Raw genomic sequence first — 25,785 nt, forward strand, 5'->3', positions numbered from 1 at the left:
GTGCTGCAGTCAGGCCCAGCAGCCCCTTTACTTGCCCTGCCTAACACCAGCCTCACTTCCTCCCTCCCCTGGCTGTCTGACTGAAAGCTGGAGCCCATCCAGGCATAGGTGCCGACTTGCCCTCTCCCTGGTGGGTGCTCAACCCCCGCCCCCTGCCCCTGGCCCAGCCTGTTCCCGCCCTTGCACCTCCCCCATTCCACCCCTTCCCCAAAATCCCCACCCGTACCCTGCCTCTTCTCCACCTCCTCCCCTGAGTGCACTGCGTCCCCGCTCCTCCCCCTCCCTCCCGGAAAGTCCTAAGAACCACCAAACATCTGTTAGACAGCTAGGGGGCAGGAAGCGCTGGGAGGGAGGGGGAGGAGCGGGGACGTGGCACGCTCAGGTGGGGGAAGGAGAAGGAGGCGAGGAGAGGGAAGCTTGGCTGCCAGTGGGTGCAAAGCACCCACTAATTTTTCCCCATGGGTGCTCCAGCCCCAGAGCACCCATGGAGTCGGCGCCTATGCATCCAGGTGCCTCTGGCAGATATCTCACTCGCTCACTCATTAGTGGTAGGTTGGCCAGGGTCTCTGCAGCCCCTAGTGTCAGGTTCATGCAGGGCTTGACACTTTTGAGTCCTCACTCCACCCAGTTAAAAAGTCTTGTGAAACACCAGATATTAATGTGATCTCAGCAGAGCTGACCCAAGTCCCAAGTTCCTGTGTGGTTCTGTGTTTCACATGGAAAGTCATGGTGTCACTGGTAATGGGCTTCAGTGCCCATCATGGGTGCTTCAGGCCCTATTGACTGATCCATCTGACCCCATGTTTTGCAAACATAGGCACCCCTTGTTACATAGGCCTCTGAACTTAATTGGGGGTGTCCTGGTCAAGAAGATCCTGCAGGCTGCAATCCAGCCTTGGAGACTACAATTCCCATGATGCTTAGAGGAAGAGACAGACTTCTGCTTCCAAGGGTGAGGCCCTGGAGCCTTGGTTTTGGACGCAGAGGCAGATGTGCTTTGTGGGGAGCTGAGGCTGTGTTACTGGTCCCCTGGCCAGGGATGGCAGGTTGCTTTGTGGAGCTCTGGCCCAGTTGGGAGCTGCTGCTGAAACTTCCAGGGCTTGGACCAAGGAGGGAGCCAGGCAAGCTATTGCTGGCAGGGGTGCTGGAACAATTTGTGCAGTGGAGGTGCTGTGAGCCATTGAACCAAACTGTAAACCCTGTATATGAAGGAAACCATTTCAAGTCCACCCCCCTCACCCCTAATTCCAGCACCTATGATTGCTCGGTGTCAGTGGAGCTAGGGCAGAGACTGCTGTTGTGCCCAGAGCTGCCTGAGGCTGGCCTGCAGTGACGGCAGTGGAAGGAACCACCGCCTTGTTTGTTGGGGCAGTGTGTGAAGGGGAAGCGGGACAGCAAAGAGACTTCAGTGTGAAAATAGACTAAATGGTCTTATTGGCTGGCCAGGATCCAGGTTACTGCCCCCTGGTTCTAACAGCTCCCATCCTCAGGGGCTGTGCAGCTTGGAATGATCCCAGGTTGAATTCACTCTGCCCCATGTTGCCTTGGCTGGACTGCGTTACTTGATCCACAGAGCTTTCCTGGCCCCGGCTTCACGATCTTTAAATGCGCCCACACAAGCGTCTAGAACTCTGAAATTAAGAGGAGTTCCCCACTCTGGGGTGGGGTAACTGGTGGCAGTGTAAAGGTAGTGAGTTGGTTACGTTTTATTCATTATTCCTAACAGCATCCATCAGTTGACTGATTGAAGCGCCCCCTACTGACTTAAAGTGATTGTGACATTTTAATTATTCTCAATCTGTTATAGCGTGTTTTTCTAAATTGTGCAGTGATGGGGTGCTAATTCTAATGTAAGCAGGTACTGTTTGCAGAGAGTGTATAATTGCTAAATTTGTTAGTCTCTAAGGTCACAAGTCCTCCTTTTCTTTTTGCGGATACAGACTAACATGGCTGCTACTCTGAAACCTGCTATTTTTGGGTTAGCCCCATTGCATAGATTAGCTCAGGTTTATTCCTGGAGGCTCCCCAGGCACCCCAGTGGGTGTGTGCAGGGCCCAGCCAGGATTAATTTTCTTACAAGTAAAAGGATTGCAGCAGAGGGGTGGATCTAGGATTCCCACCTAGCCACCACCACCACTGGGATACTCAGGATCTCATTCACTGTTGACAGCATCAGGCACCCAGGGAGGTGTTGCCTGCTCCTGATAACCCAGGGAGAAAAGGAGGGGTTACATTTTGGAGGCACCATTGGGATCCTTCTGCCACCCCCAAATTCTCCAGGAAGAAACCTTTTATATCTATTTTATGCTATTGTAGTTCTGCCTATTTTCCTGAACCCTTCTGGACTTTAGCTAAAGTCCTGGTGTAAAGAGATCGGCGTGCCACCCAGTCGAGCCCTTATACTGGGTAAGGTGCTACTGTCTGTCAGGTGTTGGGAACTGTGAAAATCTTCGGGAAGACCATGATTTTTACTGTTGCCGAGGTGACTCTAGCACCCAGACTGTGGCTGTATTGGTGAGAGCAGCTGCTGACTTGGACCCACTGTGTGTACCCCAGGAAGTTGGGATTGTGGGTGAAATTGGCCCCTGGCCTGTGTTTCTGCCTGGGAGTGCCCAAAAAAGGAGACTACACCAGTTGGGGGACTGCTGATTTTGCAGCTAAATTGAAGGCTTTACTGAAAGATGGGATGGCCATTGTTACACCAGCATCTGTTACGAATGAGTGTCTGATAACTGCACTAGGACAATTGGTGGAAGGTTGTACTCGGCCACTTTGTGAGGGAGCTGGGTACTGTAGCTAAGTTTCTTCTCAGGATAAAACCTACTCCTGCTGGAGAGGGGCAAAGAGTCCTGTGGCACCTTACAGACTAACAGACATATTGGAGCATAAGCTTTCGTGGGTGAATACCCACTTCACCGGATGCATGTAGTGGAAATTTCCAGAGGCAGATATCTTCTCCTAACATGAGTGGGATGTGGGCTGTGCAGAAAATACTCAGCATGAAATCCATCTGACCATAGGTGCCGACTCCATGGGTGCTCCAGGGCTGGAGCACCCACGGGGAAAAACTGGTGGGTGTTCTGCACCCACCAGCAGCTCCCCGGCCTGCCCCAGCTCACCTCCGCCTCCGCCTCCTCCCCTGAGCGCGCCGCTGCATCGTGCTTCTCCCCCTCTCTCCCAGTGCTTGCACAGCGAAACAGCTGTTTCGCACAGCAAGTGCTGGGAGGGAGGGGGGAGGAGGAACAACGCGGCATGCTCGGGGAAGAGGCAGGGCTGGGACGGGGATTTGGGGAGGGGTCCAATAGGGACATGGAGAGAGCGGAGTTGGGGCAGGGCCAGGGGCAGGGGGGTGCGAGCACTCACCAGCGCCAAGGAAAGTTGGCACTTGTGTGTCTGACTCTTGACCTTTTCGAGAACAAGCTCCTTGCCTAGCTCTGGCTGTTGTGGAAAATGTTCGGAGACACCTACATCACTTGATGGCTGCTGGAGTAATTTCTGAGTCAGGAAGTCCGTATGCCTCCCCAGTTGTTGTGGTGAGGAAGAGGAATAGGTTTGTCAGAATGTGTGTAGATTATAGACCTCTAAATAGGTGAACCATAACAAATCAATATACAAGGCTGAGGACTGAGGACATCCTTAACTGCTTACATGGAAGTAAATGGCTCACTGTATTACATCTTCGTAGCAGATATAACCTAATACCTATGAACAAGGTGGATAAAGAGAAAACTGTGTTTATCTGTCCACCCAGATTTACCAACTTAAGAGAATGTCCCAAGGCATTTGTGGGGCTTGTATTATCTTTCAAAATTAATGGAGTGAACAGTTGGAGACGTGAATCTCCGGGAGTTACTTGTCTACTTAGGTGACCTAGTTGTTTTTGGGCAGAGTCCTGAAGAATATGAAGAGCAGTTGCTGAAAGTCCTTGATCGTTTGAGAGAGGAAGTCTTGAAACTGTCCTTGGACAAGTGTAAGTTTTTCCATCGTTCAGCCTCCTTTGTGGGACACATAGTGTCCGAGCAAGGTATTGCCACAGATCCATCAAAAACTGAGGCTCTCTCCATTTGGCTTAGACGACATAACCTGTCTGCCCTGCATTCTTTTTTGGGGTTCTGTGGTTTCTGTATGCACAGTGTGACGTAACCACTGAAAGAGCTGTTGCAGGGCTATGCACCATCACTTTGTGGGAATGGATCAAAATCTAAGTCTATACAATTTGATAAAAGCTATTTCCATCCCTCTGAGCCATTTGGAATGATCAGTGTGAAGTGGCCTTCCAGAAAATTAAGGCATGCCTCACCAATGGTCCCATCTTAGCAGTTGCCGATCTTCAGAAGCTCATGTTTTGAATGTAGGCATCAGCCTCGATGGCTTAGGAGCAATACTGTATCAAGAACACCCTGAAGGATTGACGCCATTTACTTTCATCAGCCAAAGCTTGTTGCCTACCAAGAAAAACTACCCTGCGCACAAACTTGAATTTCTGGCTTTAAAGTGGGCAATAGTAGACAAGCTGTGTGATTATCTGTACAGGACGAGGTTTGAGGTTCACATAGATAATAATCCTTTGATCTACATTTTAGCAGCAGCCAAACTGGATGCTACTGATCACCGGTGGTTAAGCAGCATTGTCCACCTGCAATTTCAGCCCGGATAGTAAGAACTCGGTTGTCCACACATTGTCTAAACAACCTCATAATGTCCTAGCACCTGAGAATGAATGGGAAGAGGTACCTGACCCAGGGGGTTGAGCTTTGTGTCTAGTATCTACAGTTCCTGGGATACTAGCTATGACGTTGACAGCCAGCTCAGACTAGAGCCCTAAGGCAATTCACTGATGTGTGAATATCAAAGAAATATTAAAAGGTCCTGGGGTGTTCAAGCCAATTCACTTGTATGTATAGATTAAAAGGCAATTTTAGTGCTATTGTCTTCACTTGTCTGTAACTTGTTGATTTACATTATGTATTTGTTAACCCGAGGTTAAAAGGTGTGTTAGTATTTGGATTAGGGCTGTCAAGCAATTTAAAAAAATAATCGCGATTAATCGCACAATTAATTGCACAATTAATCGCACTGTTAAACAATAATAGAATATCATTTATTTAAATATTTTTGGATGTTTTCTACATTTTCAAATATATTAATTTCAATTACAACACAGGATACAAAGTGTATAGTGCTCACGTTATATTTTTGATTGCAAATATTTGCATGGTAAAAAACAAAAGAAATAGTATATTTCAATTCACTTAATACAAGTACTGTAGTGCAATCTCTTTATCATGAAAGTTGAACTTACAAATGTACAATTATGTGCAAAAAAATAACTGCATTCAAAAATAAAAGAATGTAAAACTTTAGAGCCTACAGGTCCACCCAGTCCTACTTCAGGCAATCACTCAGACAAACAAGTTTGGTTACATTTTCAGGAGATAATGCTGCCCGCTTTTTGTTTACAGTGTCACCTGAAAGTGAGACCAGGCATTCGCATGGCACTGTTGTAGGCGGCATCACAAGATGTTTACTTGCCAGATGCGCTAAAGATTCATATGTCCCTTCGTGCCTCATCCACCATTCCAGGGGATGTGTCCATGCTAATGGCGGGTTCTGCTTTATAACAATCCAAAGCAGAGCGGACCAACCCATGTTCATTTTCATCATCTGAGTCAGATGCCACCAGCAGAAGGCTGATCTTCTTTTTTTGTGGTTCAGGTTCTATAGTTTCCGCATCTGAGTATTGCTCTTTTAAGCCTTCTGAAAGTATGCTCCACGCCTCTCAGATTTTGGAAGGCACTTCAGATTCTTAAACCTTGAGTCGAGTGCTGTAGCTAATTTTAGAAATCTCAAATTGGTACCTTCTTTGCATTTTGTCAAATCTGCTGTGAAAGTGTTCTTAAAATGAACATGTGCTGGGTCCTCATCCGAGACTGCTATAACATGGAATATATGGCAGAATGTGGGTAAAACAGAACAGGAGACATACCATTCTCCCCCAAGGAGTTCAGTCACAAATTTAATTAATGAATTATTTTTTTAACAAGCATCATCAGCATGGAAGCACGTCCTCTGGAATGGTGGCCGAAGCATGAAGGGACATACGAATATTTAGCATATCTGGCACATAAATATCTTGCAACGCCGGCAACAAAAGTGCCATGCAAATGCCTGTTCTCACTTTCAGGTGACATTGTAAATAAGAAGCAGGCAGCAGTATCCCCCGTAAATGTAAACAGACTTCTTTGTCTTAGTGATTGGCTGAACAAGAAGTAGGACTGAGTGGACGTGTAGGCTCTAAAGTTTTACTTTGTTTTGTTTCTGAGTGCAGTTATGTAACAAAAAAATCTAGATTTGTAAGTTACATTTTCACGATAAAGAGATTGCACTACAGTACTTGTATGAGGTGAATTGAAAAATACTACAGTAAAAGCTGTTTTATCTGGCACTTCACTAACTGGAAAGCTCTATAAACTGGCATTTCTGATCTTCATTGAAATTCCAGTTTATAGTCCAGTTGGTGTGGGGCCAGCAGGGGGTTGGGGTGCAGGAGGAGGTGTGGAGCGCAGGCTCTGGGAGGGAGTTTGGGTGCGGGAGGGGGCTTGGGGCATTGGAGGGAGTGTGGGCTGCTGGATCTGGGGTCCAGTCACCTCGGGCAGCTCCCCACAAGCAGCAACCTGTCCTGGCTGCTCCTAGGCAGAGGCAGAGCCCCTGCCCTGCCCCGAGCACTAGCAACGCAGCTCCCATTGGCTTGGAACCACGACCAATGGGAGCTATGGGAGCAGCACCTGTGGGCAGAGGCTTAGGCAGCGTGCAGAGCTGCCTGCCCTGCCTCCACTTAGGAGCAGCTGGGACAAGTCATCATTTGCAGGGAGCCGCTCAAGGTGAACGGCCCCCGCATCTGGCACCCCGCATTCCCTCCCACGCCCCAAGGTGCTGCCCCAAGCCCCTCCTGCACCCAAACTCCCTCCCTCTTAGTTAACCGGCATTTTTCACTAACCAGTACTCTCCATTCCCCCAACATGCAGGACAAAACAGCTTTTACTGTATTTCTTTTATCATTTTTACAGTGCAAATATTTGTAATAAAAAATAATAATATAAAGTGAGCACTGTACACTTTGTATTCTGTGTTGTAATAGAAATCAATATATTTGAAAATGTAGAAAAACATCCACAAATATTTATTAAATTTCAATTGGTATTCTATTGTTTAACAGTGCGATTAATCGTGAATAATTTTTTTAATCACAATTTATTTTTTTGAGTTAATCGCATAAGTTAACTGTGATTAATCAACAGCCCTATTTGTAACTGATCATTTCACTAGGTATGCACAGACCTTTCCCACTAAATATCAAAAATACTTTGTGCATTATGGGCTGCCCAAGCAAATGCACTCTGATCAAGGCCGGGACTTTGAGAGTCATCTACTTCAGGAATTTCGGGCTAAGCTAGGTGTAAAAACATCAAGGACAACACCCTATCACCCACAGGGAGATCCCCAGTCTGAATGCTTTAATCTGACCCTGCTTAATATGTTGGGAACTTGAAATCCCTAGCAGAAATCTAGATGGAGCTAGCACGTTAGCCATATTGTGCATGCTTAAAACTGTATGCAAAATGAGGTCACAGGGTATTCTCCATATTTCATAATGTTAAGATGAGACGCTTGATTACTTGTGAACCTCTTTTTGGGGGAGTCTCATCAGATGGATCCTCCCACCTGTTTTACCTTCAGTACGTGGCTACATTAAAAAGAGACTTGCATGCTGTTTATTCGCTTGCTCAGGCTACGGCCGATAAGATAAACCAAGGTAATAAAGACCATTATGATCAGAAGGTGCAATACTATGATCTGCAACTGGGTGATCGAGTTCTTATCAGGAATCTTGGGCTCCCAGGAAAACATAACCTTGCATACTGTTGGGGTTCGCAGCCCTCCATTTTGGAAAGTCAAATGCCTGGGCTACTTGTCTACCAATTAAAGCTTGAAAAGAATGGCGGCCCATTAAAGATCTTGCACCGAAACTGTTTACTTCCTCTGGAGTAATGTGAGAATGGATCCTCCATTGATTACTGAGCCTACCCCTGTACCCTGATCATCTTGCCAGAGGAGAGCGTAACATGGTTACCCCAGTGGCTATGTTTGGTTCCCCATCGGCGACCGATTCTAAGGAGGTTTACTCTGACTATATATCTGTGTATCCTGGACCCTCAGATGTGCCTCCTGAGGCTGTTGTATTGTCACTTGAACCACACCAACCTGAAAGTTTAGCTGAAAAACCTGTTTTTACCTCCAAGAGATGTTTCCAGGGAAGGCTCGGACCCTCTCAGTAGCCTACTTGGCTCTCTTGTGTACACAGGGATCCTGCTACAGATAATTCCCCTCTTCCAGTTGTAATCCTGTGCAGAATGTAGAGCCTAATAAAGTGTTGTTGACTCCTTCTACTGAAGAAGAAGAAGAGCTTGTGCAGCCCTTAAGGAGGTCCCTGCAAGAGATCAGACACCCCTCTGTGGTTAATGTATGATGCAGCTGGAGTGTTTTAGAGCCAGGGGACACAGCCACACCATGGTGCACAGTGAGGTGTCCAGACCTACTATGCACCATGGTGTGGCTGTGTCCCCTGGCTCTAAAACACCTATCGAGTCAAAAAGGTAGATAGAGCCTCTAAAGATGGGGACAAGTGTTTTTCATGGCAATGCTCCCCTCAGGTTCGGTGCCTAAATTGTGGCTATTCTAGTGGACCTGTACTTTGCCCAGCATTTAATGTTACCCCAGAGAGCAACAGGGATTAAGAATGTATGTATTATCTTTGGGTTGTTTTCTTCCTTGTTCTGGTTCCTTAAAGGGGATATTAAGGGTTTTTCTGGTGGGGGGAGAAGTGTAGGCACTCCATATAAGAGGGGCCTTTGAACTTAATTAGGGGGAAAACATGAGTGCGTCAATCCAGGCTTGGAGACTACAACTCCCATGATGCTTAGAGGAAGAGACAGACTTCCGGTTCCAAGGGTGAGGCTGGGGACCCTTGGTTTTGGTTGCAGAGGCAGATGCACTTTGTGGGGAGCTGAGGCTGTGTTACTGGTCCCCTAGCCAGGGATGGCAGGTTGCTTTGTGGAGCTCTGGCCCCAGCTGGGAGCTGATGCTTTGAAACTTCCAGGGCTTGGACCAAGCAGGGAGCCAGGCAGGCTATCACTGGGCGTCAGGGGAGCCAGGCGTCAGGAGAGCCTGAGGCTGGCCTGCAGTGAGGGCAGTAGGAGGAACCACCCCCTGCACACTGCAGTGGGGCAGTGTGCAGGGGGATGGGACAGTAAAGAGGTTGGGGTTGCTCTGAGTGTGAGAAGAGATGAAATGGTCTTATTGGCTGGCCAGGATCCAGGTTACTGCCCCCTGGTTCTAACAGCTCCCATCTTTAGGGGCTGTGCAGCTTGGAATGATCCCAAGTTAGATTTGCTCTGCCCCTGGCTGGACTGTGCTACTCGAACCACAGAGCTTTACTGTCCCCGGCTTCAAGATCTTCAAGTGCACCCACGCAAGCATCTAGAACTCTGAAATTAAGACAGAAATAACGGTAAGGGTGGTGGAGTAGCGTTATATATCAATGATGAGGTAGAATGTAAAGAAATAAGAAGCGATGGAATGGATAAGACAGAGCAAAAATCACATTGGGGAAGAAAACTACTAGAGCCTCCCCTGGGATAGTGCTTGGGGTGTGCTATAGACCGCCGGGATCCAATTTGGATATGGATAGAGCCCTCTATAGTGTTTTTAATGAAGTAAATACTAATGGAAAATGCGTGATCATGGGAGATTTTAACTTCCCAGATATAGACTGGAGGACAAGTGCTAGTAATAATAATAGGGCTCAGATTTTCCTAGATGTGATAGCTGATGGATTCCTTCATCAAGTAGTTGCTGAACCGGCCAGAGGGGATGCCATTTTAGATTTGGTTTTGGTGAGTAGGGAGGACCTCATAGAAGAAATGGTTGTAGGGGACAATCTTGGTTCAAGTGATCATGAGCTAATTCAGTTCAAACTGAACGGAAGGATTAACAAAAATAAATCTGCGACTAGGGTTTTTGATTTCAAAAGGGCTGACTTTCAAAAATTAAGGAAATTAGTTAGGGAAGTGGATTGGACTGAAGAACTTGTGGATCTAAAGGCGGAGGAGGCCTGGAATTACTTTAAGTCAAAGTTGCAGAAACTATCAGAAGCCTGCATCCCAAGAAAGGGGAAAAAATTCATAGGCAGGAGTTGTAGACCAAGCTGGATGAGCAAGCATCTCAGAGAGGTGTTTAAGAACAAGCAGAAAGCCTACAAGGAGTGGAAGATGGGAGGGATCTGCAAGGAAAGCTACCTTATTGAGGTCAGAACATGTAGTGATAAAGTGAGAAAGGCTAAAAGTCAAGTAGAGTTGGACCTTGCAAAGGGAATTAAAACCAATAGTAAAAGGTTCTATAGCCATATAAATAAGAAGAAAACAAAGAAAGAAGAAGTGAGACCGCTAAACACTGAGGATAGAGTGGAGCTTAAGGATAATCTAGGCATGGCCCAATATCTAAACAAATACTTTGCCTCAGTCTTTAATGACAGGTTTATTTCTTCCCCCCCACCCCCACCCCCCCACTGCTCTTCGGAGGTTCCTGTTAACTGCTGGAAATGGCCCACCTTGATTATCGCTACAAAAGGTTTTCTCTCCCCCCTCCCCCCCAGCTCTCCTGCTGGTAATAGCTCATCTTAAGTGATAACTCTCCTTACAGTGTGTATGATAACACCCATTTTTTCATGTTCTGTGTGTATATAAATCTCCTCACTGTATTTTCCACTGAATGCATCCAATGAAGTGAGCTGTAGCTCACGAAAGCTTATGCTCAAATAAATTGGTTAGTCTCTAAGGTGCCACTAGTACTCCTTTTCTTTCAGTCTTTAATAAGGCTAATGAGGATCTTAGGGATATTGGTAGCATGACAAATGGGAATGAGGATATGGAGGTATATATTACCATATCTGAGATAGAAGCGAAACTCGAACTGTTTAATGGGACTAAATCGGGGGGCCCAGATAATCTTAATCCAAGAATATTAAAGGAATTCGCACATGAAATTGCAAGCCCATTAGCAAGAATTTTTAATGAATCTGTAAACTCAGGGGTTGTACCATATGACTGGAGAATTGCTAACATAGTTCCTATTTTTAAGAAAGGGAAAAAAGGTAATCCAGGTAACTAGAGGCCTGTTAATCTGACATCTGTAGTATGCAAGGTCTTGGAAAAAATTTTGAAGGAGAAAGTAGTTAAGGACATTGAGGTCAATGGTAATTGGGACAAAATACAACATGGTTTTACAAAAGGTAGATCGTGCCAAGCCAACCTGATCTCCTTCTTTCAGAAAGTAACAGCTTTTTTAGACAAAGGAAACGCAGTGGATCTAATTTACCTAGATTTCAGTAAGGCATTTGATACGGTGCCACATGGGGAATTATTAGTTAAATTGGAAAAGATGAGGATCAATATGAAAATTGAAAGGTGGATAAGGAATTGGTTAAAAGGGAGACTACTGCGGGTCATACTGAAAGGTGAACTGTCAGGCTGGAGGGAAGTTACCAGTGGAGTTCCTCAGGGATCGGTTTTGGGACCAATCTTATTTAATCTTTTTATTACTAACTTTGGCACAAAAAGTGGGAGTGTGCTAATAGAGTTTGCGGATTATACAAAGCTGGGAGGTATTGCCAATTTAGAGAAGGACCGGGATATCATACAGGAGGATCTGGATGACCTTTTAAACTGGAGTAATAGTAATAGGACGAAATTTAATAGTGAGAAGTGTAAGGTCATGCATATAGGGATTAATAACAAGAATTTTAGTTATAAGATGGGGACACATCAATTAGAAGTAACAGAGGAGGCGAAGGACCTTGGAGTATTGGTTGACCACAGGATGACTATGAGCCGCCAATGTGATATGGCCGTGAAAAAAGCTAATGCGGTCTTGGGATGCATCAGGCGAGGTATTTCCAGTAGAGATAAGGAGGTGTTAGTACCATTATACAAGGCACTGGTGAGACCTCACGTGGAATACTATGTGCAGTTCTGGTCTCCCATGTTTAAGAAGGATGAATTCAAACTGGAACAGGTACAGAGAAGGGCTACTAGGATGATCGGAGGAATGGAAAACCTGTGTTATGAACGGAGACTCAAGGAGCTTGGCTTGTTTAGCCTAACCAAAAGAAGGTTATGGGGAGACATGATTGTCTCTTTAAATATATCAGAGGGATAAATACCGGAGAGGAGAGGAATTATTTAAGCTCAGTACCAATGTGGACACAAGAACAAATGGATATAAACTGGCCATCAGGAAGTTTAGACTTGAAATTAGATGAAGGTTTCTAACCATCAGAGGTGTGAAGTTCTGAAATAGCCTTCCAAGGGAAGCAGTGAGGGCAAAAGATCTATCTGGCTTCAAGATTAAACTCAATAAGTTTTTGGAGGAGATGATATGATGGGATAACATGATTTTGGCAATTAATTGATCTTTAAATATTCATGGTAAATAGGCCCAATGGCCTGTGATGGGATGTTAGATGGTGTGGGATCTGAGTTACTACAGAGAATTCTTTCCTGGGTATCTGGCTGGTGAATCTTGCCCATATGCTCAGGGTTCAACTGATCGCCATATTTGGGATCGGGAAGGAATTTTCCTCCAGGGCAGATTGGAAGAGGGGGGAGGGAGAGCTCAGTGGTTTCAGCATTGGCCTGCTAAACCCAGGGTTGTGAGTTCAGTCCTTGAGGGGGCCATTTTAGGGATCTGGCGCAAAAATTGGGGATTGGTCCTGCTTGAGCAGGGGGTTGGACTAGATGACCTCCTGAGGTCCCTTCCAACCCTGATATTCTATGATTCTGTGAAGAGGCCCTGGGGGTTTTTCGCCTTCCTCTGTAGCATGGGGCACGGGTCACTTGCTGGAGGATTCTCTGCACCTTGAAGTCTTTAAACCATGATTTGAGGACTTCAATAACTCAGACATAGGTGAGAGGTTTATCGCAGGAGTGGGTGGGTGAGATTATGTGGCCTGCATTGTGCAGGAGGTCAGACTAGATGATCATGATGGTCTCTTCTGACCTTGATATCTATGAATCTAAGAGGAGTGCCCCACTCTGGTCAACTTACTACATTTACACTGCCACCAGTTAGCCCACCCCAGAGTGGGGCACTCCTTTTAATTCACTACTCTAAATAGCATTTAATAATTGACTTATTGTGGAGCGCCCCCAGTGATTTAAAGTGATTGGTAGTGAGATAAGGTGGGTGAGGTGATGTCTTTTGCTGGACCAACTTCTGTTGGTAAAAGACAAGCTTTCCAGCTGCACAGGGCTCTTCTTCAGGTCTGGGAAAGGTCTCTCTCGCCAACAGAAGCTGGTCCAATAAAATAAATTACTTCACTCACCTTGTGTCTCTAATCTCCTGAGACCAACGCTGCATACATTAAAGTGGCTGTGACATTTTAATTATTCTGAATCTGTTATAGCATGTTTTTCTAAATTGTGCAGTGAGGGGGTGCTAACTCTAGTCTAAGCAGATATTGATTGCAGAGAGTGTATAATTCCTATTTTTGGGTTAGCCCCATTGCATAGATTAGCTCAGGTTTACTCCTGGAGGCTCCCCAGGCACCCCAGTGGCTGTGTGCAGGCCCCAACCAGGATTAATTTTGTTACAAGTAAAAGGACTGCAGCAGAGGGGCGAACCGAGGATTCCCATCTAGCCACAATCACCACTGGGATACTCAGGATCTCTCTCACAGTTGACAACATCAGATGCCCAGGTGAGCATTGCCTGCTCCCCCAGAAACCTGGGAAGGAAGGGAGGTTACATAAAGCTCAGGTGGTGCTGTGGACTCACCCAGGATTCCTTTCCAAGGTGGTGTGGGAGATCTGCTGTTAATGAGCTGTGCTAACATGGTTCGCACACATGCAGGTTCCCCCTGGAAAGGCCTTTCTCCGTAAGCTCACTGTGAAAAGGATTGACTTGAGCAGACCTAAAAACCTTTGAACATTCACCTGACTGTTTCATCTGACACCAAGTGGCTGAGCCATGCTCTTCCTGAGAGGACTGTATGTAAATGCATGTCTGATCAGGCCTCACCTTGCTGTGGCCAGGCTGTCCTGGAATTAGAAGGCCATGTTAAGGCACACGCGGACTGAGACAAGGGGACCCTCACAGTCTGTCTCAGGGAAGTTTCCATTATTGACATCTGCTGAGCAGCTGCGTGGTCTCCTCCGCATGCTCACAAACCATCATGGCTTGGATTCAGCCTGCAGGTGGGAATCCGGTTTCAGTGCCTGAGCCTACCTAATCCAGAACTGGGTTCTAAGGTAGGGAGTCCAAACCCTCTCACCCCAAAAGGTTTCATTTCCATTTGGTATCTCTCTCATTTGAATAGACCATTTTTTCCCAGGCTACCCATGGAATTGATAATGTTGGGAGGGATTTTATTGTTACCACAGTTAGACAGGTAACTGGACAGAGCTATGTGAGAACCCTCTCTGTTCGCTCTGTTGGTTTGGGCCTGGCAGTTGCTGCCTGTTGTGACTAAGCTCTCGTTTTTTCTCTTGGAACATCTTTCAAGTTTCTTCTCCAGGAGCGAGATTCTTGGTGGTTGGTATCTTTTGAGAAGGAGAAATTGCAGACCTGTAATTCTGCTTCATTGCGCCCATGATTCCGACCAAAGTCTCCCCTCCCCTCAGAGCTGGGGGGCTCCCTTTGCAGGGGGTGTTGATTTTGCACTTTTATTTTATTTTGTCTTGTGAGGTGTGATTGATTGGCTTATTCCTTTGGGAGCTTCGCCTCCTGCACAATCAGCCCTGACTACTTCCTCCAAAGGCAGCATTTCAGCTCAGCAGGAGGGCATGTGACAGATAATAAGAGCTCTGTTACCACCACTCGTAAGGGTTAAAACCTTTCAGAGCCTGGGGAGTTACAGCACTCTGGTACTAGGTGATGAGACCCTGCAGTGAGAAGCAGAAGTTCAGGTAAGTCATTTCCGTTTCCATGCTACACTGTTACAATGCTGGATTTTTCTCTGTTACTGATTGTGATTTAGCCCAACAGGCGAGGTTCATGGCTGTGAAATTCTTGGAGGGGCACCTACTTGTCATACATGCTACCTTTAGTCTTTCCTGCCCTGGGTTTTCAGTACTCTGTGTGAGTAGTATGGTCTGTTTTCCTCTGGATTCTCATGTGGTTGCTCAGTGTCCAGAGCTCTTTATGCTCATATAATCCTTTATCTTGCAAGTGGGGACATTAGTTTCTCCTTCCTGCCAGTTTATCTTTTCCATGGCTCTGCTATCTGTGAAAAGCACCAGACTAACCGCCCTGGACATTGGTATGTTCCATGAATCCACGGAAGGGCTGGGGGGGAGACGTGGGCAGCGGCAGGGCAAGCGTAGGTTCACACACACGGCTCCCTTCGTCTACACCTTGGCAGCATGCTTTAGGTCTGACCTGTGACCTTTATAAAAGGTACACCCACCTTGTCTCTCCAACAACAACCCCAGAGCGTAAGAAGCTGGGTCACTCTGCAGGCCTATTCAGTTCTCTGCTCAGCCTGCCATGAAAGGTGCCAGTTGATGCCCGTTGTGATGTTCACTGAGGAGATGGTACACCAGATGAGAACAACTTACAGCTGCTATTGACTTGGGCGGCATTTGAATGAATGCCATAGAGGTGACAGGCTCCAGTTCCAATAGCCTATCCCCTAATCCCTCTAGCGCCTATCTTGGACTTAATAATTCTTGGTACAAGTTGGTCATCAATGTTAGACTTAACCAGCATGATAATATGCAGTCTTGCCTCCTTCTCGTTCCGAAGAGGATTGCTGCTGCTCTTGCTGTTCTTGTGGTGTATGGTGTGGTTGTGGTGTGTGGCACCACCCCTTAGATGTGGAAGTACATTTGACGGCCCTGGTTTGTTTTTTGTCTTGGCAATCCACACCTACTCTTTCCTGCTGAAGGCTCACATTCAGAGGGTCAAACAGAACTGCCCCACCCTACCAGTGTCGGCATGTCACAACACAAGCATTGCTTTCATAGTACGCTGTCTCACAAACATCGGCCGTGTTCAGGCAAATAATGTAGGGTGATGAGGTTGCATCTTCCCCAAAGTGAATGCAGGACACTGACAATGTCCTGCCACCTTACAATCAAAATTGTTACTGCCCCACACAACTCAGCAAGCTTATTCTGAGGACGCACATTCATACTATATTCAGTGTGAGCTCTGATGGGACCTGCACAAATGCCACCTTGTGGCTGGAGCGCTGTCTGGTGGTTAAAACAAAGGAGTGTAGGAAGGAGATGTGGGTTCTACTCCCAGCTCTGACAGTGGCTTGCTGCATGACCTTGGCTGAGACACTGCCCCTCTTTCCACACACACCCGTGCATCAAATGACACCTATACTCACTAACTCACACTGGCATGCAGATGAGGCTTCATTCATTAGTGGCTGTGAAGCGCATTGAGATCCTAGTCTGGAAGGTGCTGGGAAGATCATTACTGACACCAATAAGTGCTGCAATTCTCATAACCTTACCACCACTGCTGTTGCTTCTGTCCTCCTCCTACCCCCAGCCCTGCTCCATTAATGGCTGCTGCTGCTCCACGGTGCCTCTCCCTGATGCTCAAAGGAAAGGAGGAAAGTATTACAGAGTTGCCACCTGCCATCCATGGAAAGGAAAGTATCCATTCCCTCAACGTGCCCCCTTTCCGGGATGTGAAAATGGTACGTTCAATTAAAATGCCCTCCTGCCGGGACTGGCTGCCAGTTCCCAGGAGATGCAGGGACAAATGGAGCTGCCATGCACACTGGAACACTGCAGCTTATTATTGTATGTTACTTTTTTATTGCAGCAGATGTTAGCAAGAAGAGAAAAAAATACAACAATAGGTGACAGGAGAAGCCTTTCAAATATACAATACCACCACATCAGCCTCTTGTGAGTAAGGTTGACGCTTCAGGCAGTTGTAGGCACCATGTGCTGTATCTCAGAGATCCTGGATTTAGCTGAGGTCTTTTGCCAGCAAGTGGGGAATTGGGAGGATGCTTTGCGGGGACTCTTTTAAATGCTGGAGAAGTTGGTGGTTGGTTTGGAGACTGTACTCTTGGCGAAAGGCTGGGTGTCTTTAATGTGGACGCTTGGGTTGATGTCAAGCATGGCGAAGCCCAGCAAAGATTGGAGCTGGTTAAGTGAACATGCAGGAAGGGCAGTGTTAGCAAAGGGAAAACTGCAACAGAGTCCACAGCAGAGATTAGGACAAAATTAGTTTCCAGGAGCCTGATTCTTCACTGCTTTGTACCCTGGGTTGTCACTGTTCCTTTGCAAACTGGTTGCAAAATGCTGCAGGATCTAAGTGGCTAATCTAACTGTACACCCGCTTTGCGCAGCTGTAAATGACAACGCAGGATGCAAGGCAGAGAAACAGGTCCCAGATCTCAAATTCTCAGGAAATTCAGAGATTTACCTCTCCTGGGTTTTGTTGAGACCACTATAAAAATAGAACGCATTTACAAAATTCATACACAGATTTGAATTCCAAATCCTCCCGTAAATTGGGGTGAGATGATTGGTTTCGCCCCATACTGGGGGGGGCACCAACTAAAAGGGAAGACTAATCTCCTTCCCGCCCTGCCCCCAGCTCGTGGCCCCTGTGCTCTCCCCACCCCACGTTACCTGCGGGGGAGAGGGGGAACTCTGTCCTCCCGCTGCACTGTGTCCTCCTCCCCCAGGCACATTCAGCTGCTCTCCCTGGAAGCTAGGCCTGGCCCAATGCAGCGCAACAGCTGCCTGGGAGAGCACCTGGCTGCAATGGTGGCAGGCTGCCCCCCACGCAGGCTTTGCTCCAGGGACACGGGCCAAGTGAGCCGGAGCCCCACCTTCCCCTTCCGGCATGCTCCCTGTGCAGCAGCAGCTGCCTGGGAGAGAGGCTGGCTAGGGAGGGGTGGCAGGCAGCGGCAGCCCGCTCCCTGCCCAGGCTCGGCTTCCGGGGATAGGGGCCGACTCCAAGCATGCTGGGGGGAGAGGTACTCCGGCTTGCTCTTGGCCCCTGTCCCGGAACCCAAGCCTGGGCTGGAGGCAGGCTGCTGCCACCACAGCCAGGTGCTCTCCCAGGCAGCTGCTGTGCTGCACCAGCCAGTTCATCTAAGCCCTTAAAAGTTCAGATGAACCGTCACTAAACTTTCCAACCCTCTGGAGAAGTTGCAAATTTGGGCTCATAGTCTTGGGAGAAGGTGCATTTCCTGTGCTGTATTTTCTGCTCTTAGTAGAGCCTGTGCCATATCTCCTCCAGAATGGTGGTTCTCAAAGCTGGAGATACAGAGGCAGCACTCAAAGGAATTGGGTGGAGGGGAAAAGTTGTCATGCCTCCAAGGTTCAGGGTTTCCCATTCAATGGCAGTTGCGCGGAAAGGTTTGGCAGGGTGATGGCATGTTCATTATATTATATCCAAAGCAGCCCAAGCATCCTTTGTGACAGAAGCATAGACCTCTTGGCTTTAAAAGTGAATTGTTTTCCTCTTTAATGTCTACATCTTTCTGTTCTGAATCAGGAGTAGGGTAAGGGAAAGCATGTGGCTTTTGCTTTAAAATGCTTTCCTTTGAACGCCTTCTATAAGCCTGTTCTCTTTGGGGAGTGACTTATTTCGTAATTAGCCTCAGGACATAGGACACTGTAGGAGTCCAGGGCTGCGTTTGGGAGCAAGGGGCAGACATAGCTTCTCAGATCTCCTGATTTCTGGCAGAACTCTCACCAAGATTGGCCCTTGTTCCAAAAGGCTCCTGTCTGCCATTACATTAAATGGGACTGAAGCCACAGGAGGCCTACAGTCAAAATAGCAGCCATTTCCTTACAACTTTTCCTTGTGGAAGTAAGTGTGCCCCTAGCAAAGATGGGCTGGCACTTCCCGTTGTTTCCAATAGGACTGAAGCCAGGCTATCTTTGGTTATAATGACTGTGAGGGGACAGGACTAGGAGGGAAACTCAAGTGGTGCAGGAGAATATGGGAAGAAGAAGGGAGACTGAGGGGGATGCAGGGGAAATGTGAGGTGCAGAAAGGAGTCTGACAAGGTGTAGAAGGAATATCATGGGGGTGCTGGGAAATGGGGGACAGAGACGGAAAATGTGTGGATTAGGCAATTGTAAGGGGAAAGAAGGAAAAATGTAGGGGCAGGTGAGGGACAGGAGACTAGGGGAGTGTAAAGGGAGAATGTGAGTCTATCCCAGGGCCAGTGGAGGGAAAGTGGAGCTCCTCTCTGAAAAGCCAGTGAGGAGGCCCACATTTTTGTGTACACATCTAAGATTGAATTTTGACCCTTACATGATCACACACTATGTGAGGGCAGGCAGCTTCCACCCTTAAAAGCTCCAAAATCAGGAGCCAGCCAACGTGAGTTTAAACCTTATGATTTGGGGGGGGGGGTGTCTGGTTATTGAATGCGGAGGGCTGTGGTCACAATATTCCCAGCATCACCTCTCCCTTCCCTGCACCAGAGTCTTCTGGGTAATCCCATTGCTTTCCAAGCAGGTGCCTGGGGCGGCATTCAGAGTTGAGCAGCATTCCGTGCCCCGCAGCGGCAATTCGACGGCGACTGCTTGGAGCAGCAAAATTGGTAGAGCCGCCCCTGCTTGGCGTGAACTTGTGGTGATGAGTGGAGAGGGTCTCTGGTGCTCTTGGTGATGAATTGTGTCCTTCCTTCTCCGTCCCCCCTCTCACCCCTCCCCTCACCCCCAGGTTTCGTCAGTTTTGACAATCCAACTAGTGCTCAGGCAGCCATTCAGGCCATGAACGGCTTCCAGATCGGCATGAAGAGGCTAAAGGTCCAACTAAAGCGGCCAAAAGATGCCAACAGACCCTACTGACCCCTGCTCACCCTGGCCCTGCAAACAGGTAAGGCACTGGCAGACCAGACTGCCCCAACTGTGGTACAAGTGGGAGAGTGTGGGGGTAGTTTGGTGTTTTCACCAACTCATCTGTGCTTGCTGCCAGGAAGCCAGGGGGCAGTATGGCATCTCCTGTTGTTTCATTCATGCCAGGATGATGCTGACTTCTGTTGATCTGTGCACCGCTGCCATTTGTTGGAGAGTGTTGGACCTTTGACTTAGCTATCAGAGCTGCTCCTTTGGCTCTGCCTTATTCTTTCGGACCTGGTAGCCCTGAATTTGAATCAGTGTGGTCCAGTGGCTAGGGTGCTGGACGATGACTCACTCCCAGATCTGCTTCTGACTGGCTGGGCGACCTGGGGCAAGTCACCGTCCCTATCTGGGCTTCAGTTTCCCCATCTGAAAAATAGTGATAATGATGTTTGCCATCTTTTTAAAGTGCTTTGAGATCTCTTGGTGCTAGATATTGTTATTATTGTTGCTTCCTTCCGACTTGGTGTCTTGTGTGTATCATATGCAGCCACAAATCATTGCAGAGTCCCTGATCAGCAGGGATCCTAGAAATCCATTTGCCACGGAAAAACACAGAAAAACACAAAATTTGCGTTTTTACAGAGAATCTTTGGTTTTTATTCCGGGTGCCCAACTCTGAAGGCAGAGTGGAGAGCGGCAGCTGCTGGCAAGGCACCCAGCTCTGAAGGCAGTGCTGCCCCAGCAGCAGTGCACATAAGTGCCGACTGCATGGGTGCTCTGGGGCTGGAGCACCCCTGGGGAAAAATTAGTGGGTAGCCACTGGCAGCCAAGCTCCCCTCACCCTCCGCCCCGCTTCACCTCCTCCCCGCACCAGAGCACGCCGTGTCCCTGCTCCTCCGCCTGCCTCCCAGTGCTTCCCGCCACCAGACAGAAACTAAATGAATTCTTTGCTTCAGTCTTCACAGCTGAGGATGTTAGGGAGATTCCCAAACCTGAGCCGTCTTTTGCAGGTGACAAATCTGAGGAATTATCACAGATTGAAGTGTCACTAGAGGGGGTTTTGGAATTAATTGAGAAACTTAACAGTAACAAGTCCCCGGGACCAGATGGCATTCACCCAAGAGTTCTGAAAGAACTCAAATGTGAAATTGTGGAACTATTAACTATGGTTTGTAACTGGTCCTTTAAATCAGCTACTGTACCCAATGACCGGAAGATAGCTAATGTTATGCCAATATTTAAGAAGGGCTCTAGAAGTGATCCTGGCAATTACAGACCGGTAAGTCTAATATCAGTACCGGGCAAATTAGTTGAAACAATAGTAAAGAATAAAATTGTCAGACACATAGAAGAGCATAAATTGTTGCGCAAAAGTCAACATGGTTTCTGTAAAGGGAGATCATGTCTTACTAATCTATTAGAGTTCTTTGAGGGAGTCAACAAACATGTGGACAAGAGGGATCCAGTGGACATGGGGGGAGGGATAGCTCAGTGGTTTGAGCATTGGCCTGCTAAACCCAGGGTTGTGAGTTCAATCCTTGAGGGGTCCATTTGGGATCTGGGGCAAAAATTGGGGATTGGCCCTGCTTTGAGCAGGGGGTTGGACTAGATGATCTCCTGAGGTCCCTTCCAACCCTGATATTCTGTGACATAGTGTACTTAGATTTCCAGAAAGCCTCTGACAAGGTCCCTCACCAAAGACTCATACGTAAATTAAGTTGTCATTGGATAAGAGGGAAGATCCTTTCATGGATTGAGAACTGGTTGAAAGACAGGGAACAAAGGATAGGAATTAATGCTAAATTTTCAGAATAGAGAGTGGTAACTAGTGGTGTTCAGTCCTAGGACCAATCCTATTCACCTTATTCATAAATGATCTGGAGAAAGGAGTAAACAGTGAGGTGGCAAAGTTTGCAGGTGATACTAAACTGCTCAAGATCGTTAAGACCAAAGCAGACTGTGAAGAACTTCAAAAAGATCTCACAAAACTAAGTGATTGGGCAACAAAATGGCAAATGAAATTTAATGTGGATAAATGTAAAGTAATGCACATTGGAAAAAATAACCCCAACTATACATACAATATGATGGGGACTTTGGGGAAAGGTTGAATGGGGTGGGGCGAGGGTGGTGCAGGGATGGAGCCAGGGCGGGGGTAGGGTCAAACACCCACCGGGAACAGTGGAAGTTGGGGCCTTTGGCAGTGCACAAGTAAGGTTGGCATCAGGGCTGTCCTTAGGCATATGCAGCATACATAGCTGCATAGGGCACCTGAGAATTTGGGGCACCCCTGGGTCTTAGTGTCCACCCACCAGCCTCTTCCTATCCCTGTTCTGACCCTTCCTGCAGGCTCCCACCACAGCTGGCTGCTGCAGCCTGGTGAATCTTCCTCTGGAGGGGATCTAGTACTTAAAAGTGAAAAAGGCTTCCAGCCTGCCAGACCTATTAGCACAACACTGAAACTGTTAAAGAGCCATTCAAGTGGTAATAAGAAAAGGAGTACTTGTGGCACCTTAGAGACTAACCAATTTATTTGAGCATAAGTGGTAATGAAACCATTCAACAGGCATTTGCCAATGCCCAAGTATATACTGTCAGTTTCTGAATTTATTGATAAAAACAGTTGTGCATTACTGTAATATTTACTCAGAACATGTTAGGCTACAAGACCTTAGTTTAAAATTTCCTTTAAAAATATTTCATTAGTGTGTTGCTGAAGATTATAAAATCACATCTCTAAAAAATCCTTGCATAGATTTTTAGATGCACAATCTGAGTATTCATCTTTAGCCTTAAATGCTTGGCTCTTCAGACATAGTTTTTTAAATAAATCCTTCAAAAGACCACCCTTATCTAAAATACACAAGCAAGCCTGGGCTGCCGTTAGGCATGGGGCAGCAGTTTAATAATACTGCATAGGACCCCATAAATCCTAAGGACAGCCATGGATGGCATGGTATGGTGTTGCCACCCTTACTTTTTCACTGCTGCTGTCTGCAGTGCTGCCTTCAGAGCTGGGCACCTGGCCAGCAGCTGCTGCTCTCCAGCCACCCAGCTCTGGATGGCGAGGGAAACCAAAGTTCAGTGTTTATTTTTTAATTGTGGAAAAATGTGGATTTTAATGTTTTTTATCAGAGAATTTTGGGGGTTTTATCATGGAAAACTAGGATCCCTGCTGATCATGCGCTGTTTATAGTAATGCATGGCTGCATATGCACATATGCTGATGTCATCAGCTATCTACCTACATGCAATAGCAGCATCAAGACTGATGTCCAAAAATACATGGGGTAACTGCTCTCCTGAAGCAGGTCCCCTGAATCTAGCTGAGGGCAGTGATGCACAAGCACATGGTGTGCCAACCATAGAGACGATTAGAAGCTCTTTATTTGCTAACTGCTCAGGATTCAGCTTGTTTTAAGAGGGATAAGCACTAGGTTTGTCCTTGACCCTACCAGATGCCTGTTCCCACCACTTATTCAGACAATAGATGTCACCTTCCAGACTGCTTCCCAGGTACACTAAGGGCACTTTCCAATAGAGACGACTCAAGCTGCAGAATTGGGGTCTGAATTTCAGAGAAGGGAAAGAATTGGGAGTGTTTGGATTCAGGGTGTGGGTTCGGGTCTCTCTCTGCTTTGAAAGTGTGCTGGACTTTCCACTTCCAAAACATCATCTGCCAGTACTTCCAGCCAGAGGCTTCTAAAGAGGGCATTGTGTTTAGGGAAAGTCAGGCCTGAACTTGAGATGGCTGAACCATATTGGATAAAAATCAGATTTTCAAAATGAATCATCCCTAAAACTCAAACGCACCAGAGCACCCCTCCCTCCACAATATTAATCAAACTGCCACTCCACCATCCAACCTCCATCCCAAATGCAACTAGACCAGAGCCCCCAAGCCCTTTCACAGGTTTAAAATGCTCTGTTTAAGTTTTATTTGCTATTCCCATTTTATTTTCAGGCACATTTTGCTTCCCTGCCTCTAGCCAGGACATGGAAGCAGCAGACGCTGAGCTGAAACTAGGAAACAGTGGGAGAAATCTAGTGAGAAAGCCTATTCTTGTACCATTTCTAAGCTAGCAAGGCCAAGGGACTAGGTGGGTTTAGATGAGTATCCAAAATCCTGGCTCTAACCTTTGGTTGATCACTATTTTGAATGTAGACAGTAGTGACTGGAGGTGCTTGTGGACTGCTTGTTAGTCAGGAATTTGTGGCTCTCCAGGACTGGCATTGTGCTGCGCTAATCCTCATGGGAACATGACGGCCTTTATATAGTGACACTGGGCCTATTACTCTGCCTCTTCCAAACACTGGGGGGATGCAGAAGTTTGACCCTCTTTTAGAACTGGAGGGGAGGGGCTTCCAAAGAAAATGTCAAGTTCCTAGTGAAAAATAAAAATCTGAACTATTTTGGCCAAAAACTGAAATAATTTTATTCTGAAAGGCTGCCGTAGTGGCTCATGGGTGTTGTAGTTTGTGTGTATCATACTCCCATTCTCCTCAGTTGTGCAGGCTCCCTGGTCAGACTACATCTCCCAGGACGCACTATGGTCCTCATTCTTGATTAGGGGAGGTGCATCATGGAAGCTGCATGGCCATGATGCAACATGGGAAATAATGTCCTGCTAAGGGTCATAGCTTATATAGGAAAATAGGGTAATGAGGTACCTGAACTACAACTACCATGAGGCACTGCAGCCACATATCCAGACTGAAATATTGTTGGGTTTGGCTGAAAACCAAAACAATTTCAGTTTTCACTCATTTAATTTTTTGTTGAAAAACTGATGTTTTCCACAGGAATCAGATGCTTTTTCAAGAAAAATGAATTCAGTCAAAACCCCAAATTTCTGTCAAAAACCAGTTTTGAGATAAAAAGAAATTTTGGACCAGCTCCACCCTTTCTCATTGTGTTGCCACCTGCTGCTCTGAGTGGTCGGGTACAACTACGCAGCCGTCCTGCAGCAGTCTACATCTGTTCCCTGCTTCAAAATGCACTCCCCAGAGACATGTCCATTCAAATGTGACATTTCATAGGTCACCCAGAGAACAGCCAGCTGAGAAACAGCCCATGCTGTTTAGAAGATAGGCTGAGATAAGATGTGCAAGGGTCACATTCGGATGCACTTTGCCTAGTATGGGCATTCCGAGGAGAGGGGATTCCACGAGCAGATAAAATAGTGTACACAGATTCAGCAGGTTTCAGAGTAACAGCCGTGTTAGTCTGTATTCGCAAAAAGGAAAGGAGTACTTGTGGCACCTTAGAGACTAACCAATTTATTTGAGCATAAGCTTTCGTGAGCTTATGCTCAAATAAATTGGTTAGTCTCTAAGGTGCCACAAGTACTCCTTTACTTTTTACAGATTCAGCACTTACTTGCACATCTTAGAGCCTCAGGCCACGTTGCCACAAGATCATTATTCCCTAGGGACTGAGGGGAAGGATATATGGCTGAGCTTGTACAAGGAGTTGCTGGCATGTTTTCCCTCCTTGACACTTGAAACTAGCTCCGACCCTCTAACTAGGGGGATGGAGCAGAGGGGATGGAACACCTGATGGCAGGGTTGTACTCTAAGGCAGGTAGTTGTGACATAATCCTCATCAGGAAAGGCTGGTACATGAATGAGTGAACCCCTGAGAGACACCCCAAAATTAGCAAACAGTTGGCTTGTAGATTCATGTACGCGCGCGCATGTGTGTGTGTGTGAGATATACAGGCATAATTACAAGACTCTTCCAACACGCTCTCCAGGCTCTCCCAACATACACAGCTGCACACATACCAAAGCTCACCCATGCTCTCTCTCTCTCTCTAGGCAAAATATTTTCAGTAAATGGTAAATTTGTCAGGGCTCCTAAACTATTTGCACATTCAAGTTGAATTTG

At 46.9% G+C, this 25,785-nt stretch overlaps 1 protein-coding gene across 10 annotated transcripts in view; it reads left to right on the plus strand.

Moving 5' to 3' along the window:
* The window catches only part of CELF6 (CUGBP Elav-like family member 6), a 220,748-nt gene that overhangs the window by 178,521 nt on the left and 16,442 nt on the right, over positions 1-25,785 (plus strand). For 7 of the 10 annotated variants that reach the window (XM_074965886.1, XM_074965887.1, XM_074965893.1 and 4 more), the window contains one exon: positions 19,774-19,929. The exons of the other annotated variants lie outside the window; for them this stretch is intronic. In XM_074965886.1, the coding sequence (XP_074821987.1) occupies positions 19,774-19,901 (128 nt within the window). In that variant the 3' untranslated portion in view covers positions 19,902-19,929. The remainder of the gene's footprint in view (positions 1-19,773; positions 19,930-25,785) is intronic. 10 annotated transcript variants of the gene reach the window in all.

The sequence above is a fragment of the Natator depressus genome, chromosome 10 (genome assembly GCF_965152275.1).
Source record: "Natator depressus isolate rNatDep1 chromosome 10, rNatDep2.hap1, whole genome shotgun sequence".
In the NCBI taxonomy this organism is placed as follows: Eukaryota; Metazoa; Chordata; order Testudines; family Cheloniidae; genus Natator; species Natator depressus.